Source organism: Pelodiscus sinensis, chromosome 1 (assembly GCF_049634645.1).
Source record: "Pelodiscus sinensis isolate JC-2024 chromosome 1, ASM4963464v1, whole genome shotgun sequence".
NCBI classification, from domain to species: domain Eukaryota; kingdom Metazoa; phylum Chordata; order Testudines; family Trionychidae; genus Pelodiscus; species Pelodiscus sinensis.
This window is the reverse complement of record NC_134711.1, coordinates 107,469,623-107,485,047: the sequence shown is the minus strand read 5'-3', so window position 1 is coordinate 107,485,047 and position 15,425 is coordinate 107,469,623. Positions and strand designations below refer to the sequence as shown.

The 15,425-nt window shown below is 44.1% G+C and overlaps 1 protein-coding gene across 5 annotated transcripts in view; it reads left to right on the top strand.

Annotated features, from left to right (window-relative positions):
- SLC6A12 (solute carrier family 6 member 12) overlaps nt 1-12,701 on the top strand; it is a 54,515-nt gene extending 41,814 nt beyond the window's left edge. For all 5 annotated transcript variants that reach the window (XM_075940841.1, XM_075940838.1, XM_075940853.1 and 2 more), the window contains exons 14-15: nt 1,550-1,720; nt 11,489-12,701. In XM_075940841.1, the coding sequence (XP_075796956.1) occupies nt 1,550-1,720; nt 11,489-11,653 (336 nt within the window). In that variant the 3' untranslated portion in view covers nt 11,654-12,701. The remainder of the gene's footprint in view (nt 1-1,549; nt 1,721-11,488) is intronic.
- The last annotated feature ends 2,724 nt before the right edge of the window (nt 12,702-15,425 follow it).

The window sequence follows — 15,425 nt, the reverse complement described above, 5'->3', positions numbered from 1 at the left end:
ATCTGAGTGAAGTTGAGAATTTGTGAGAGGCGCTGTTGTTTCACAGAATTGTTAGGTGCAGCAGTAGCTTCTCCAGAGTTGAAGTTGGAATCAATTTCCATTGTAAAGACTTTCCTTAGATTTGGACATTTCAATTTAGCCTGCAAATTGGCATGTTTATTCAGAAGGCAAAGGCTAATGTATCTGCAAAGCCTGAAGGGAATTGGTTGAATCATTTTTGAATTTCAGCCCTTTAAAGAATTACAGTATCTTGCAATTTTCACTTTGGTCTACATTTCTGTGATGTCCTGTAGTTCAAAAAATGCCCTTGGTTGCCACAAAGTCAAAGCACTTTGACAATGCACCCACCAACTATGTGTGAAGAAAACTGTTTATAATTAAGGAAAGATTTTAATTATTTTTGTTTCATGCCCAGTTCTTTTCTCACTGGTTTCAAGAGACGTTATGGGTCCAAACCTGCTCCCATCAACAACGGGAGATTTGTTTGCCATTGACCTTAATGGATCGGGATCAGGCACTATCACCAACATTTTCAACCATTCAGATAGGCACAAACAGCTTTTGGAACTGCCTCTTGGAGGCTCCAATGAAGGTGAAAAACAACCAGAGAGTTTTCAGAGCTGCTGCTTGGCAGCGTTGCCTGGAAGCTGGGCGCTTGTACATCCATTCAGGAGAAATTCAAATGCCACCCAGAAGGTTAGCAGAGAGTCCGCAGCTGGGGTTTTGTTTCTACTGGTGGTGCACATTGGCACATGCCTTGGTGCAGATCCAATTTATTTTGCACATGGGTAGAAAAAAAATCCACAGATGGATGGAAAAGATTAGAGGTTCTAAAGATTAGATTGCTGCTTGGTCATACATGAGTTGCTGACAGCACAGTGGTTTGAGAGCTCAACAGGGCTGGTGTGGGCTGAAAGAGCAGCTTTCAGAGTATTTGCAGAGAGAACCTGACGGTGCTCCAGGGCTGTTCTGATATCTCAAAAGTCAGCCATGTCAGAGGTATTACTAAGCCAAGAGTCCCCAGAGAAAGTGCTCAAACTACAGCCCCAGATTGGCTGCTCCAGAGTCTCTGCATCTCTTATCCTTACAAATAAACTTACCTGTCTCCTACACCTCCACTGGTGGGAAAGAGAATTTCCTGATGCTTAGAGGATCCATGTTGGCGAGGGTGAGTCAGGGCAAGGATTTGGGTAGGAGCTGGGAAGGTGAGGGAAAGAAGGCAGAAGAGCACTGAGGCTCGCATCCCGAAGGTCCGGGGAAGGGGAGGGGTTGGTAAATGGAAAATAACACAGGGGCAGGGGAAAATTTGAAATAAAAAAAATGCCCTAAAATTCAGTTAACATTGGTAAGTAACAGCAAGATATGTGCCCATAACAATATTTTCAACTCCCAAAAACATAGGAACAAGGAAATAACTAGGCAAGGTCATCACAAATCTTCTACTGCTTATACTTCCCTTGTCAGGAGTTTATACTTCTCTTTCACCTCCTGTTTTTGACTTACCATGTACCCACCTGCAGTGTTGACTTTTATGTTATCTGTTCTTCAGGCAACCTTCCTATTTTCACTGATCAAGTACACACCCCTCAAATACAACAACTCCTACGTGTACCCTACCTGGGGCTATGTTTTGGGCTGGTTGATGGCTCTGTCTTCCATGATCTGCATTCCGCTCTATGCCATCATCATCCTGATGAAAACCAAGGGATCACTAAAACAGGTAAAAGAAGATATAGAATGTCTAGGTCCCAGATTCAAATCGAGCTGAGGTCAGCAGTGATTGGCGTCTGTGTGGGTGCTTTCCATTGGCTTGTGTGAAATGAATAGATGGGCTCCATCCAGTACTTATATGAAACCATCTCTGCATCAGGTCCCAATAAACCGCTTGTTGACAGGCTTAGCAGAAAGCCACAGATGAATAGAAGTGCGGGGAAATTAAGTACTCTCCTACTCCCAGAGGTGGTCACTGGGGATCGTCTTTTGGACACATAAGTGGGACGGTGGGGATGAAGATACCCCTAATGCCGAACATGCTGCCCATGATCTGTGTCGCTGACAGTACAGCAGTTTTCTCAAACATGAATGCCATTCAGACAATTCAGTGTGTAACAAGTCCGTGGAGGGGTTGAAAAAGAAAGAGGAATGTTTTAGACTGGATGCTGGAGAAAATGGGAAAGCAATAGGCCCATTTGAACCTGAGGCTAAAGGTGATGGGATCAGGCATCTTAGGACAAAGGTATTTTCATTTGGTAGCTGCCAATTTATAGGCGTACAAATCCTGATGACCTTTCTCAGGCAAAACTCCCAGGCTACGTCTACACTGGCCCCTTTTCCGGAAGGGGCATGTAAATTTCACCAGTCGTCGTAGGGAAATCCGCGGGGGATTTAAATATCCCCCGCGGCATTTAAATAAAAATGTCCGCCGCTTTTTTCCGGCTTTTAAAAAAGCCGGAAAAGAGCGTCTACACTGGCCCCGATCCTCCGGAAAAAGTGCCCTTTTCCGGAGGGTCTTATTCCTACCAGTGTAGGGGCCAGTGTAGACGCTCTTTTCCGGCTTTTTTAAAAGCCGGAAAAAAGCGGCGGACATTTTTATTTAAATGCCGCGGGGGATATTTAAATCCCCCGCGGATTTCCCTACGACGACTGGTGAAATTTACATGCCCCTTCCGGAAAAGGGGCCAGTGTAGACGTAGCCCCAGTGACTTCAGTAGACCATGGTCAATACACAAAGCATTGGTCTGAATCACCTCCTACCTCCCAGGGTAATACTCCCAGCGTGGGGCTCAGAGGACGACATCTCAGTGAGGACCTCCTTGGCTAAGTCCTTCAGTCAGGGTGACATGTGGTTTGCCTACGGTAGAATGTCCTACAGCGGTCACTGCCGCCCTGGGAAGGTTCTCATGAATTCAGCTCCCATGAGACCAAAAAGCATCCTGGGCCTTCCCGGAAAAGGCCAGATCCACAGTTCTCTGTGCAGCTGACATGCATGATAATGGTGGTGTAATGTTGACCTAACGGGCTAGTGGAGGATTCCTCCAGCATGGTGCAGAGCGATCATAACAGCATCTGTCTCTAAATCTCCCAACCCCAGTCCTAAGCAGGGAGGGGAGAGACAGACAGACAGAGACCATGGAGGTGGCCACCCCATGTTCTACCAGTGTGTATGGCCCAGGTCCATACACATGACACTGGGTTACATCTTTGTATAGATCTTGAGAAGCACAGTCTCCCCTCCGCTTGTCCTAGTTTGAGCCTGACAGCTCAGGCTACTAGAAATGTACATGAATTGAGGAGGATGGAATGTAACTTTGTTCTCTGGGCAGCTGGGGGGAGTCATTCAAATCTTGCTACAGGAGATGAGTGAAGAGGAGACCCCTGCAGTGTTGTTGCACCAGTAAAGACACTGAGCTCACAATGTCCTTTCCAGCCCTCTCACCACAGGGAAGGTGAATCTGTGCCCATGAGGCTCCTACTTACTGGCTGGGGACTCTAACTTAATTAGAAGTGACAGGCTGTGTGGCAGTGCTGATCAGTGCCCACCTCAGGTGCCCAATGAATTACAAGGCAAAGCCTTCAGAAGAGAGTGGAGAGAAAAGCCTTGAGCAAAAGGAGAGGGGAGGAGAGCAGAGAAGACAGTCAAGGCCTGCAACCTCCTGGATTGGAAACAACACTGGGAGTTGGGAAACCTGCCTTCTAGTATTGACTGCTTCTCTCTCTGAGGCCAGGAGTGGGAAATAAAATGGAGGTGGTTCACCAGGGTTAGCCCCTAGTGGGCCACCACCATTTTATTTACCTGCGCCCCCATAGGTATAGGTGTTTGCAGCTCCCGTTGTCCTAAGATCACTCTTCCTAGCCAATGGAAGCTACGGGAAGTGGTGTGGACCATGACACTGCTTCCTGCAGCTCTCATTGGCTGAGAATGGTGAGCTGCGGCCAATGGGAGCGGTAAACACTCATACCTGCGGAGGCACAGGTAAATATAGCAGTGACAGCTTGTCAGGAGCTAACCTTGGGGAACTGGATCTGGCCTGTGGGCCGCTATTTGCCCCCCGTTATCTTAGACAAATGGTTTGGCTTCACTGGCCTACTCTGCACAGGAGGAGAGGATACTTTTATCAGCTACACCAGCTGTACACAATTGTAAAGGCCCTTAGCATCTTGGTCTAGTCCATGCAGATTTTGTACCGGTACAGTTATTTCAGTTAGGATTGTTGTTTTTAGTCAGACTAGTTATACTGGTACAACCCTTAATGTGGATACAGTTATACTGGCACAAAGGTGCTTTTAGTGGGTTTACCTGAATCCCTTCCTAGTCTGGAATAAGCTAGATGGGTTAAAGCACTTTTATATTAGTGTAGCTCTTCTTAACTTTTAGTTTGAGAATCTCCTAAGCCTACTGGCACATGAGGTTACTCATTTCCCGCCATTGCTGTCTGTCCAGAGCAAGATGTTGGACTCTATCATATGTAGTTTCCACAATGGCAACATTTTCAGTTATCCTGCAGTAAGTCCTCCAATGTCTTCTGTGCCTTCTTTCCTTCTCTGCCCTCTGGAGGAATCCAGTTTAAGATGCACTTTGTGCTTCTGCCACAGGGCAGCTTGTTAGTATGTCCTAACTATCATAGTTGTGAAGGTTCCTGATGGATTCTTCATCACTGACCATTTTAAAACCAAGATTAGATGTTTGTCTAAAATACAAGTTCTAGGAAGTTCTATGGCCTGTGTCATACATGAGGTCTGACTAGATGATCACAAAGATCCCTTCTGGCCTTGGCATCTGTGTATCTCTGACTCTTCAGGCTGCTGACCCTTGTGATGCAACACTTCCACATTGGCTCCATGACCTTTCTAGTAAACGCCTTAGATTCTTTTAAAGCAGCGTTTGTGGAGTGCTTTCAGCTTCCGCTTGTCTTATGCTATGTTTCTGGGAGGACAATAGAATTGTACAATTTCATTTTAGTGTGTTAGATGTGTCTTATTCTTTCAGATGTTTGCACCTGGGAAAATGATCCACTGGCTTTGCTGATTCTTGCCATCACATCTTTATTGAGATGGCAGTTAGCAGATAGTGTACTTCCAAGTCATCAGTTCTTTTGTACTCCTCTCCATCAATCACACATCTGCCCATGTCGCCAGCCCTCTCTTCTGTTTCCATAACTTTGGTCTTCTGTATACTGATATAAAGTCCCACTCTGGCTACTTCTGTTTTTATGCTCATAGAGAGTCTTTTCATTCACAGGCACTGACTCAATCACCCCTGGAAAAAAATTAATGGGTGCTGAGCACCCACCAGCATCCAGCTCCACCCTCCCCTCCCAGTGCCTGCCATCTGCCAGTGGCCCTACCTATCAATTCTTCCCCTGTCCTCCCAGTACCTCCTTCCCACTGCGATCAGCCACTTTGTGGCATGGGAGGGAAAGGGAAGAGCAGGGGTGTGGCATGCTCGGGGAAGGGAACTGGAAAAGGTGGGGGGATGGAGCAGGAGGAACCTGGGGGGAAGTGATGGAGTGGGGGAATGTATAGAGATTAAGCAACCCTGGGCAAAGGGAAAAAGTGGCACTTTTGTTTTCATTCCATGCCAGTCACTATCCAGCATGACTATATTGGCTGCAAAATCTCAGTCTTGAGCTTTGTTACTTTCCTAAACAATGCCAGTATTCTCATTAGTAGTTGTCAGTCTTATCTGTGCAAAGTCTATGATAATACAGAGGATGAGGGGAAAATATCCAATCTTGCTGTGACTGGTTCCCCCCAAGGTGCCACCTGGTCTTGGAGTACCACTGAGTTCCCCTAACCTACCAGCCTGGGCTCCCTCTCACACTGTACTGCTGTCACAAGCTGCCAAGCCCTCCAGGCTCCAGCCTGCAGTTTCACCAGCATACAAAGAGACATCTGCACTGGAAGACTTCAGATAGGGCAACAACCAGCTCCTCAGGCACACAAACATAGCCCTCTGGAGTGTAAATCCAAGATGATGCCATCTTGCACTACGCAGGGGACTGTAAAGCATATGCTCATAAAATTTGCCCCTCCCTCAGGAATGTGTAACAGCCTTTTGCCCCTGAGTTATGATTCTCACATACTGGCTTAGAGGGGGAAAAAAATCAGTATTGGTGGCAAAAGTTAGATTTTAAGTGATTATAAGGGATAGCAAGCAGATCAATGCAGATTACCCAGCAAATAAACAAAAAAAACACAAACTAAACTCACTATATTAAATAGTGTGGATATGAATTAGCAGATTCTCACCCTCAGAGATGATACAAACAAGCTGCAGTCTTAAGGGGTTGCAGCTTGGAACCCCCAAGTGTTCCATTCACAGTCTAAAAATCCCTTTAACCTGGGTCCAGCACTTCCTCCAGTTCAGGTCTTCCCAGGAGTTATCTTGTGTGGGGAGTGAAGAACTCCAGCTGATGTCACTCCCCCTCTTATAGAGCTTTTGCATATCGAGGGAACACTCTTTTTCAAAGCTTGGTTCCCAGACCCATCTGTAGAAAAATAGTGACATCCCAAATTAGAAGACAGAGACATGTGGTCTTACTACATATCCTTGTAGAGTCATAACAGCCATTATTCAGACGGTGTCTGTAGTGGTCTCAGAAAGGCTTGATAGGTGGGAGATAAACTTTGCTTAAGGCCTATTGTTTTCCCCTAATGACTCTTCCCCACCAGCTATCTAGGCCAGCGTTTCTCAACCTTTTTTTTTTTTTTATAAAGTGCCACTTAAAAAATTATATATAAGTACCCCCAGTACCTACAGTTTTCAGACACACCATTTTTTTTTCTATCGTTGCAACACATTTGTTTAAACAACTTAATCGTAGCCAGGCAGGCGATGACATTTTTGGGTGTAAAAAGTACAAAAATAATAAAATGCTGTAAAACTTAAAACAAAAATTCAGTTTTCTCCAAATTTCAGGTGTATTGACGTACCCCCCCAGACTTCTCTTGAGTACCGCAAAGGGTACTCGTAACAATGGTTGAGAAACACTGATCTAGGTTGTATGCATCTTGTCTAGTGGGTATTACCCTGGTAACTATCTTCTGAAATACAGATACATGGTCAATATTCCTAACTTCAGATACAAAATGTTATATGCATATAAATAGGAAGATAATATTTAGCAAATCATAACCTTTTTAATGACATCTCACATGACTTACCTTGAATAAAAGATATTATATCCTATATCATATCATAATGATATTACTGTGAAGAATACAGGGTGCACTGTCACACTTGCCTTATGCCAGTAACTATCTTAGACCATTCTGTGTCTCCACTCTCAGTACTGATACAGCCGTGTCATACAAAGCTTTTATCAAATGAACAGTCTTTGTTGGAATTCCATAGTCTCTCAAGATCTTCCAGGGAGCTTCTCTCTGCATGCTATCAAACACTTTAGTAAAAGCAAGGATATTGAAAACGCTCTTCTTCATGTATTCTAAGCCTTTCTCAATAAGTCTTCTCAAGGTGAAAATCTGTTCTGAACATGACCTACCAGACTGAAATACAGCCTGTTCTTGCCTGAATACTTTATCAGTAATAGTTTTCATCCCGTTCAAATGGTAATACAGAACACTTTTCCAAGTGCGGCTTAGGCATGTCACTCTTCTCCAGTTATCATAAATGAGCTCTCTACCTTTTCACGCATTTTGCAGATACACCTCTTCTCCAGTCTTTAGATGAGTATCCTTTCCTCAGACCCTTTTCTGCAGCCTGCATATATAATTCACTATCACTTCCTCCACCACATTTAATGTTTCAGCATCTGTTTTATCACAGCCTGGTGTTTGAACCATTCTCCAGCTGGCTTATAGCCTTAGTTCCTTTCTCTGAGGCGATCTAGATAAGACTTCTGTTTCTTCACATTTCTCAGTACGTGTTAATGGTTCTGGCTGGTTATGCGTAGCTTAGAAATGTACCCTCCAACGGGCACTCTGTCCATCCTTTGTTGTTGAAATCGTACCATCTTGAGTCTAGCCACACGATGCTACCAATGTTAGAGATTGGATATCAGTCATTTAGATATTAAAGAAAGCTTTTTAGAATCCTCTCTGCTGTGTGCCTCCTCAGTGTCTCTTGCTTTATTTTCTATCCGTTCTCTAGGACCTCTTCCAGCTCCTCTTTTAACTTCCTTGTCTCTGTCGGCATATTTTTGTTGCAGAATAGCTTTTACTGCTGTCTTGATCTTGTAGAATTCTCTTCTTTATTTTTTTCCCCTATCTTCAGCTAGCTCCTATGTACTCAGTTGAAGCCGTTCTTCTTTCTTAGATGTTCTGACCTCTCCAAAGCAGTTCTGGCTTCATTCTCATTTCTTTGAAAAGTTGTCCTTGTTTTTCTGTCATCCATCTGTGTCTTTAACTCTTCAAATCTATTGCTAAATTGCAACTTTAAATGTGCCGTCACTATAGGCTCTACTGACTTTCTCGTATCTCACATGCCCTCTGCTTTGGATGGTGTTATTTTCTGTGGTTTTATTTTGATTGTCCCTATAACAAGATTGTGGTCTCTTCTGATAGTTGCACTCATAGATGGCCTGGTGTCCAACAGTGACCATCTTTAGTATCCACTAAAAAGAATTAAAAAACATTTCCCATTGTCAGTCTGTTCTGATATGCTACGTCTACCCATAATACATTCAGATCCACTATTCTCATCACCAGCCTGTGCATTTAGATCTCCCATAGAGATAACAATATCATACTTATTGATCTTGCCAAGGACACTTTGCCACCTGTCATAGAAACAATCTTTGACTTGTTCAACACAATAATTTCTTAGGCGCATAATACTGAGCAAGTGTGACATTTATTTGGTTTGTCACAAAGCGCGAGGTCAATATTCTTGAATTTACACAAGTCTATTCCTTCAGTGCTGTAGTTGCTTCCTTGCTAATCTTATACCTTCCCAATGTTTATCATTCTCTCTTTACCCATGCATTCCAATGATGATTAGATGGGTGCAGTCCACCTCATCTCTCAGTCTGTCCATGTATACTTAGTCCAAAGATGTTCATTTCTCTGATAACTTGTGTCTGTTTACTTGTGCTCTGAAATTATCTGACATTCCAATTCTTGGCTTTAGCCATGAAGATGCCCCATTTCAGATTAAAAATTTCCTTGCAGATTTGATTCTCCAGCATCATAACATCAGCTGGCTTTGCTGGTTAATCAGTAATATATCTTATCTTACATCAATCACATCATGGTTCTCTGCAGTTGATATTTGTATTTGACAGTGTGTAAGGGATTCTTCTTGTCTTTGGGTTGTTTCTGTAACAGAGAGCTTTTTTGTGAGTACCCGTGGACTGCCTGTAATTTGGGTCCCAGTGTTTCCTGTAAGCTGAGCACTTGGGCCACCCCTCAATTAATTAGCAGAGCACCCACAGCCAGAAGCATGTGTTTCTACTGATGGTACACATTTGCACATGTCTTGGTGAACACAACAAAATTTATTCCACACATAGATGAAAAAAATTAGAGAGAATACTGGCTCCGGCCCTTTGACATTTCTGTCTTGGGTCACCCTACCAGAAATTCTACATCTGCCAGCTCTCAGAGTACCTGGTGCACACACATATATGCACCACAGAGGGGTTGTTATTGTGTTAACAAGACTGATACAATTAAAGTGGTACAACTTATGTGTATATAAGACATCAGCTTCCTATCTATAACACAAACAGCTTACACAGATGAAAGGCATTAAACTGTCTGGTGTAAAAGGTAGATGGGACCTTTGTGCCTTAACTTCCCCATCTGTAAAATGAGAATAATACCCACCTTTAGTAAGCATTTTGAGATTTACAGCCAAAAAATTCCTGTAGCTGCCAAGTATTTTATTATGATGCATTTAGTGCTAATTAATGGTGTGATCAAGTGATTGACTTAGCCAAGTATAGATGAAAGATTTTTTTTGCTTATTTCTCATTTTATATGTCAGATATAATTTCCGTTGACTTATTAATTGCATCTTTATAAAGAAGTTTCTGAAGATGTGATTTGGAAGTACAGAAAAGGATCTGTGACAAGCTGTACATATTCTGCCAAATCCTGCCCCTCCATCCCAGAAAAACCCTCTATAAATATTTGTTCTGATTTTGAAACAGAATCTCTCTGTTTGTGCCTCTTTTTCATTCATTGCCTGAGAATATTATAAGAAACGAATGAACTGTCAGCAATGCTTCAAGGAAAGGCATACTCTATTAAAGTGAATATCGCAGCGAATATACGGAGAGCAAATTTCTAATAATAATTGTGTCTATCACACCAGCAGGCTGACTCCTACAGTTCCAGTGGGACAGTCAGGAAATGCAAACATTGTTACCTCACGTGTCCAGTTAAAATCATCTCAAATTCCAAACATGGAATCACAACCAAGCTACTGGCCAAGAACCATTCCAGAAATTATTGGATGAATATTTTTGAATAAATTAGAGAAAACCGCAAGCTGTTGGCAGGCACTTCACAAGCAGAGAGCATCAAAATTAGTTATATAAATGAAATAATTGCTCAGCCCTGTTTGTGATACGGTCTATAAGTGTGTGACCAGATGAGTGGTATGAACTGAGCCAGACAGGCTGAGTAGAAAGACACATGTTGTTATGAATATCAATGTCTGTTACAGAAATGTTTTGATGCTCAATGAGTCTGTGGAAACCACTGAAAAACACTTTTTTGTGGTAGCGCCAAGGAGTTCAGGGTCTCAGGAGGGTGAGAGCCGAATGTGAGAAACATGGAGCCGGGAAGAGATGACTAAAACCAAATGCATATTCCCCTGTGGAGCTGCTTTAAGGGTAGTTGTGTGCAGTGGGACAACAATATTACCACCTTCTAGCCAGTGATTGCAAAGCAAATCTCAGCCTCTAATGATAGAACTTCCCAGGACTCATGTAAGGAAAGCAGTATTTGTAACCCTGTTTGACAGTTGATGAAGCAGGCGACACAGAGTTGAAGATACTGATTTTTTTGTTGTTGATTTGAATGGGATCTGTGACTGATCATCACTACTTTATTATCAGCTCTCTGAAAAGAATGCCTGCAGGGGGGCCACACAGCCCTCAGTGGGAATTGTGACTTCTAAGCACCACAGAAACATTAAGGCATAAGGGGCTTCTCTGAGGCAACTGGAGATGTGAGGCTGAACCAGGACTAGCACCCAGTTGTAATGATTACCACTCCCGTGCCTTAAACAGAAGACCGTCCCTCCTCCTGTAAATGCTGTTAGGTGCCTTGTGATACATGTGCCCCCAAATGTAAATAAATAGCCACCTTGGATGCCCAGGGAGGTTGACTGCTCATGTATGAGAAGTGTGTGTGCGTGAGACAGAGAGAGAGAAAGGAGGAGGAGAGGAATGGAAAGTGGAGAGGATTAGCTCTCTAAAATGCCTTTGCCCACAGCAATTACTGTGGATTGTTATTGGGTGTCAGTTTGTTTACCAGTTTAATTAACAGAAACTCCATCTGTCTGCTGGTCTTTCTGCAGAGGCTAAAACAACTCACTTCCCCAGCGGAGGACTTGCCTCAGCCGAAGACGCGCCACCTGGCTAGCATGTCTGAAACATTGGAGAGTCCCAAACCAGAATACAGGATCTCGTCTGCATCAACCAAGGAAGTGCTAATAACTTCAGAGAAGGAAACCCACTTTTAAAGTGTACCCGAAAGGATTTTGTCTTTCTGTTCTGGAATGATTCCCCCTCTTATTTCTGAGGTGGCTTCTCTTCGCACCTGGGATGCACTTGTCATTTCTCCTCGGGCACACCTGGGACAGAGATGCACTCTGGGTGTTGAGTCAGTGACATCCTTCTCCCTCCCCAAGCTTATCTGGTAGTTGGTTATATAGACTTGAGACAGCTCTTCTCGTGACATCCCTGGGACTGCTCTCTCCATCCTCACCTGGGAAAGAGCAATGTAGCTTCACCAGAGGTCCTCTAGAGCCCTGATACTGGAAAAAAAACAAAAACCCTGTAGGTATAAAATAATGGAGAAAAGAAATTGCACAGAGTAGAGAGAAAGTGAAGTCAGAAAAGCAAAGGCACCAAATGAGTGTGTGAGCAAAAGGAACAAGTTAAATGGTTTATAAGTACATAAAAAGCAGGAGGCTGACAAAGGAAAGTGCATGGGTAGGTCACCTACATACTAGGGAGAGCAAGCCTACCATGCACAAAAGAGGCTGCAGTGCTGAGTAGCTACGTGGCTTCACCTGTCACTAAACATAATCATAGTAAATGAGGAACAGGAGAGACTACAACAAAAAACAGGACTATGTAGCACTTTAAAGACTAACAAGATGGTTTATTAGGTGATGAGCTTTCGTGGGCCAGACCCACTTCCTCAGATCAAATAGTGGAAGAAAATTGTCACAACCATATATACCAAAGGATACAATTTTAAAAAAAGGAACACATATGAAAAGGACAAATCACATTTCAGAACAGAAGAGGGATGGGGGGTAAATGTCTGTGAGCTAATGATATTAGAGGTGATAATTGGGGAAGCTATCTTTGTAATGGGTAAGATAATTAGAGTCTTTGTTCAAACCTAAGCGTAAAGTGTCGAATTTGAGCATGAATGACAGTTCAGAGGATTCTCTTTCAAGAGTATTCTTGAAAGGCTTTTGAAGCAGAATGCAGGTAATTAAGTCGTTGAGACAATGTCCTTTCTGGTTGAAATGGCAAGAAACTGTTTTTTCTTTGTGATCCTGTCTAATATCTGTTTTGTGGGCATTGATCCTTTGGCGAAGTGTCTGAGACTACAAGGCAGACTCAGATGGAACAAGCTGAAGGAGACCTGGGTAACTTACACTAATTCTAATCAACGTGGGCCAGTGAAAGAGGATGAGGCTAGCAGAGCGCTGGTGAGTCTTTCCGGGAGATCATGGCATGGAAGGGGAGGCCCAACAATACTGATGGAGAATAAACATCGCAGCCGAAAGGGGCTCCAGGAATTACACATGAGAGAGTGTAACTGCATTGCCTGCAGCTGGTCAGAATTAACAGAGCTGCCTGTTGGCTTGATTCCCTGCTGCACTGCACTTTGTGGCCTCATTTACACCAGGCCAAGTGACACCACATCAGAATGGCAGCCTTTTACACTGCTTTGCTGTGATGTAAATGACCGCACAAAATGCGATCCAGCCCAACACCTGAGTGCCTCCAGGCACATACATGATAAATAGTAAGGCAATGAAATGCCAAGATGAGTTAATCAGAAAAAAAGTAATGCTAAAGTGTCTTCATCTCTTTCTTTGATAGGCTAATGTCCGGTGGGAATGCAGGGGATGGGAGGTATTTCAGCTGGAATAAGGCATTAAATGCAGTTTCACATGCCAGTCTCCTGGAGAGACTGTGAATTCAAATGGAACAGCTATAAACTGAAATGCCAAAACCTACATTGATTTATATCAAGGCTGCACTGTTAAAATCATAGGAAAAGCCAAAGTTAAGTGCTTATCAGCTGCACTACCACAGCTCCATGCCGCGCATATCGGTGTAGAGACTGTGACACAATAGCAGCTTGTCAAACTGAGGCACACACTTGACCACAAACAGAAGAGCAAATAGTGTGGGATTGGGTCTCCATTGCACTCCACTTTGTGGGTACATCTACACTGTAGCTGGGACTGAGGCTCCCAGCCTTAGGGAAGAGACCTCATCTTGACGGGGCTGAAGCTAGTGCGTTAAATACATCAGTGTGGCCATGGCTGCCCTGGTGGAGGCTCAAGCTAGCCAACCAAGCTTGGATCCCGTTTCTTGGCTGGCTAACCTGTGCAAACACCCACATTGTGCTCTATCTACCTTGAGTCCCACTAGCACGACGTCTGTCTGTGAGGCTCACTCCCAGCTGCAGTGTAGACATAATGCGTGTCATCATTGACCCCTGTGCAGATAGGGCATAAAATGCTCACATTGATAAATGAGAGAGGAAAATCCATTCCTCTTGTGTGGAATGCAGTGTGTCTACTGTGGCTTTGTCTTTTGCACTGCTTGGGAATGTAACTGTCTCCCCTTATTGTTGAATTATTTGCACAGTTCTTTTGTATTGAGTTTTCTTTTAAAAAGAAAGAAACATTGCTGGTGCAATTAACATGTAAGTGGCCTTAGTTAAGTGCCATCATTTACACTTCAAGGAAGTAAGTGGTTAGCAAACGCGCAAATGTGGTTGGAGAGAATTTTTGGCAAGTCCGAGTGGATTGCAGGTCAGCATCACATCGGGTTCTTTGGGACGGCTGTACTTTTGCAATGAAAAAACAAGTAAAAAAAACCCCCAAAACTTCAGAACGAGCAGAAGGCAGCGAAGTTGTAAAATGGCCTTACAATTATGAGAGGGACAATTGTTTCCCGTGTTCCTTATTTTCTCCTTCCTTTGTGTTAATACTGATTTTGCTTTTGCTTGGGGGTTGTTGTATGTGTTTCAATAAGACAAATGTTGCCTGGGATGATGTTCCTCATACAGAGTGCTCTGTCAAAAGCCTGAGTACAGCAGCTGCGGCCAGCCTGGAAGACTCTGCAGATGTGCAACGTCAAAGGCAGCAGAGCTAAAATTTGAGCAGATTTTAGCCCACTGAGCATGCTCAGAAGTGAACCTTTCAATTGTTTATAACTGCTCTATTGTTATTTCCACTGCTATCTCCTCTCCACCCCTGGTCCCCCTCTCCCAGTGGTGGGATTGGGTCCCCCTGGCTTTCTGATCCCGGCAGCCAGAATTCTCTGGCCCCTCTACTCCGCCACCTGGCCCTGGCGGCCTGAAACCCCCAGCTCCCCACCACCCCTCCCAGCCCTGGCGGCACGAATCTCCCAGCCCCCGCTCCACCTCTCAGCCCCAATTTCCTGCCTCCCCTGCTCTGCTTCCTGGCCCTGGTGGCTCCAATCCTTGGCCCGCGCCTAAGATGGACTGCACTGCTTCCCTTTCCACCTGCCTCCCTGCCCCTACAGCCCTGAGCACAGTCCCCCTCCCTCCCCAGAGTTGCCACCCTGCTCCCCAGTGAGGGCTGGGGGCTGCAGGTGCTCAGGCTGAATAAGATGCTAGAATTCATAAGGGCAGCCTTGACAACAGCTGTCTGCAAATACCTTAGAGGAGTATGCAATGGAGAGAAGAGAGAGTGATTATTTTCAAGGAGCAATGAGCGAGTGGTTTAAGCTGAAGCCATCAGAAGGTGCAGGAGAAGATACAGGGTTGTTGCTCTCAGCTTGCATAGAAGGTACTAGAAGGTACTAGAAGACTATAGGGAGCGCTGGGAAAAAGGTCCTAATTTCAGGGGTGGGGTTCTTAGCAGTAAATTTGCTCCTCAGGAAGCTGGTTTTCAGCACGTGTATGTACAGATCATGCCCCCATGTCATTTTTTACTTGTTTTTCATGAACTTGTGTGCATTTTGAAAGACCCTGTACTGAATAACCCTCTTAAAAATAAAGGGGTTGCATCA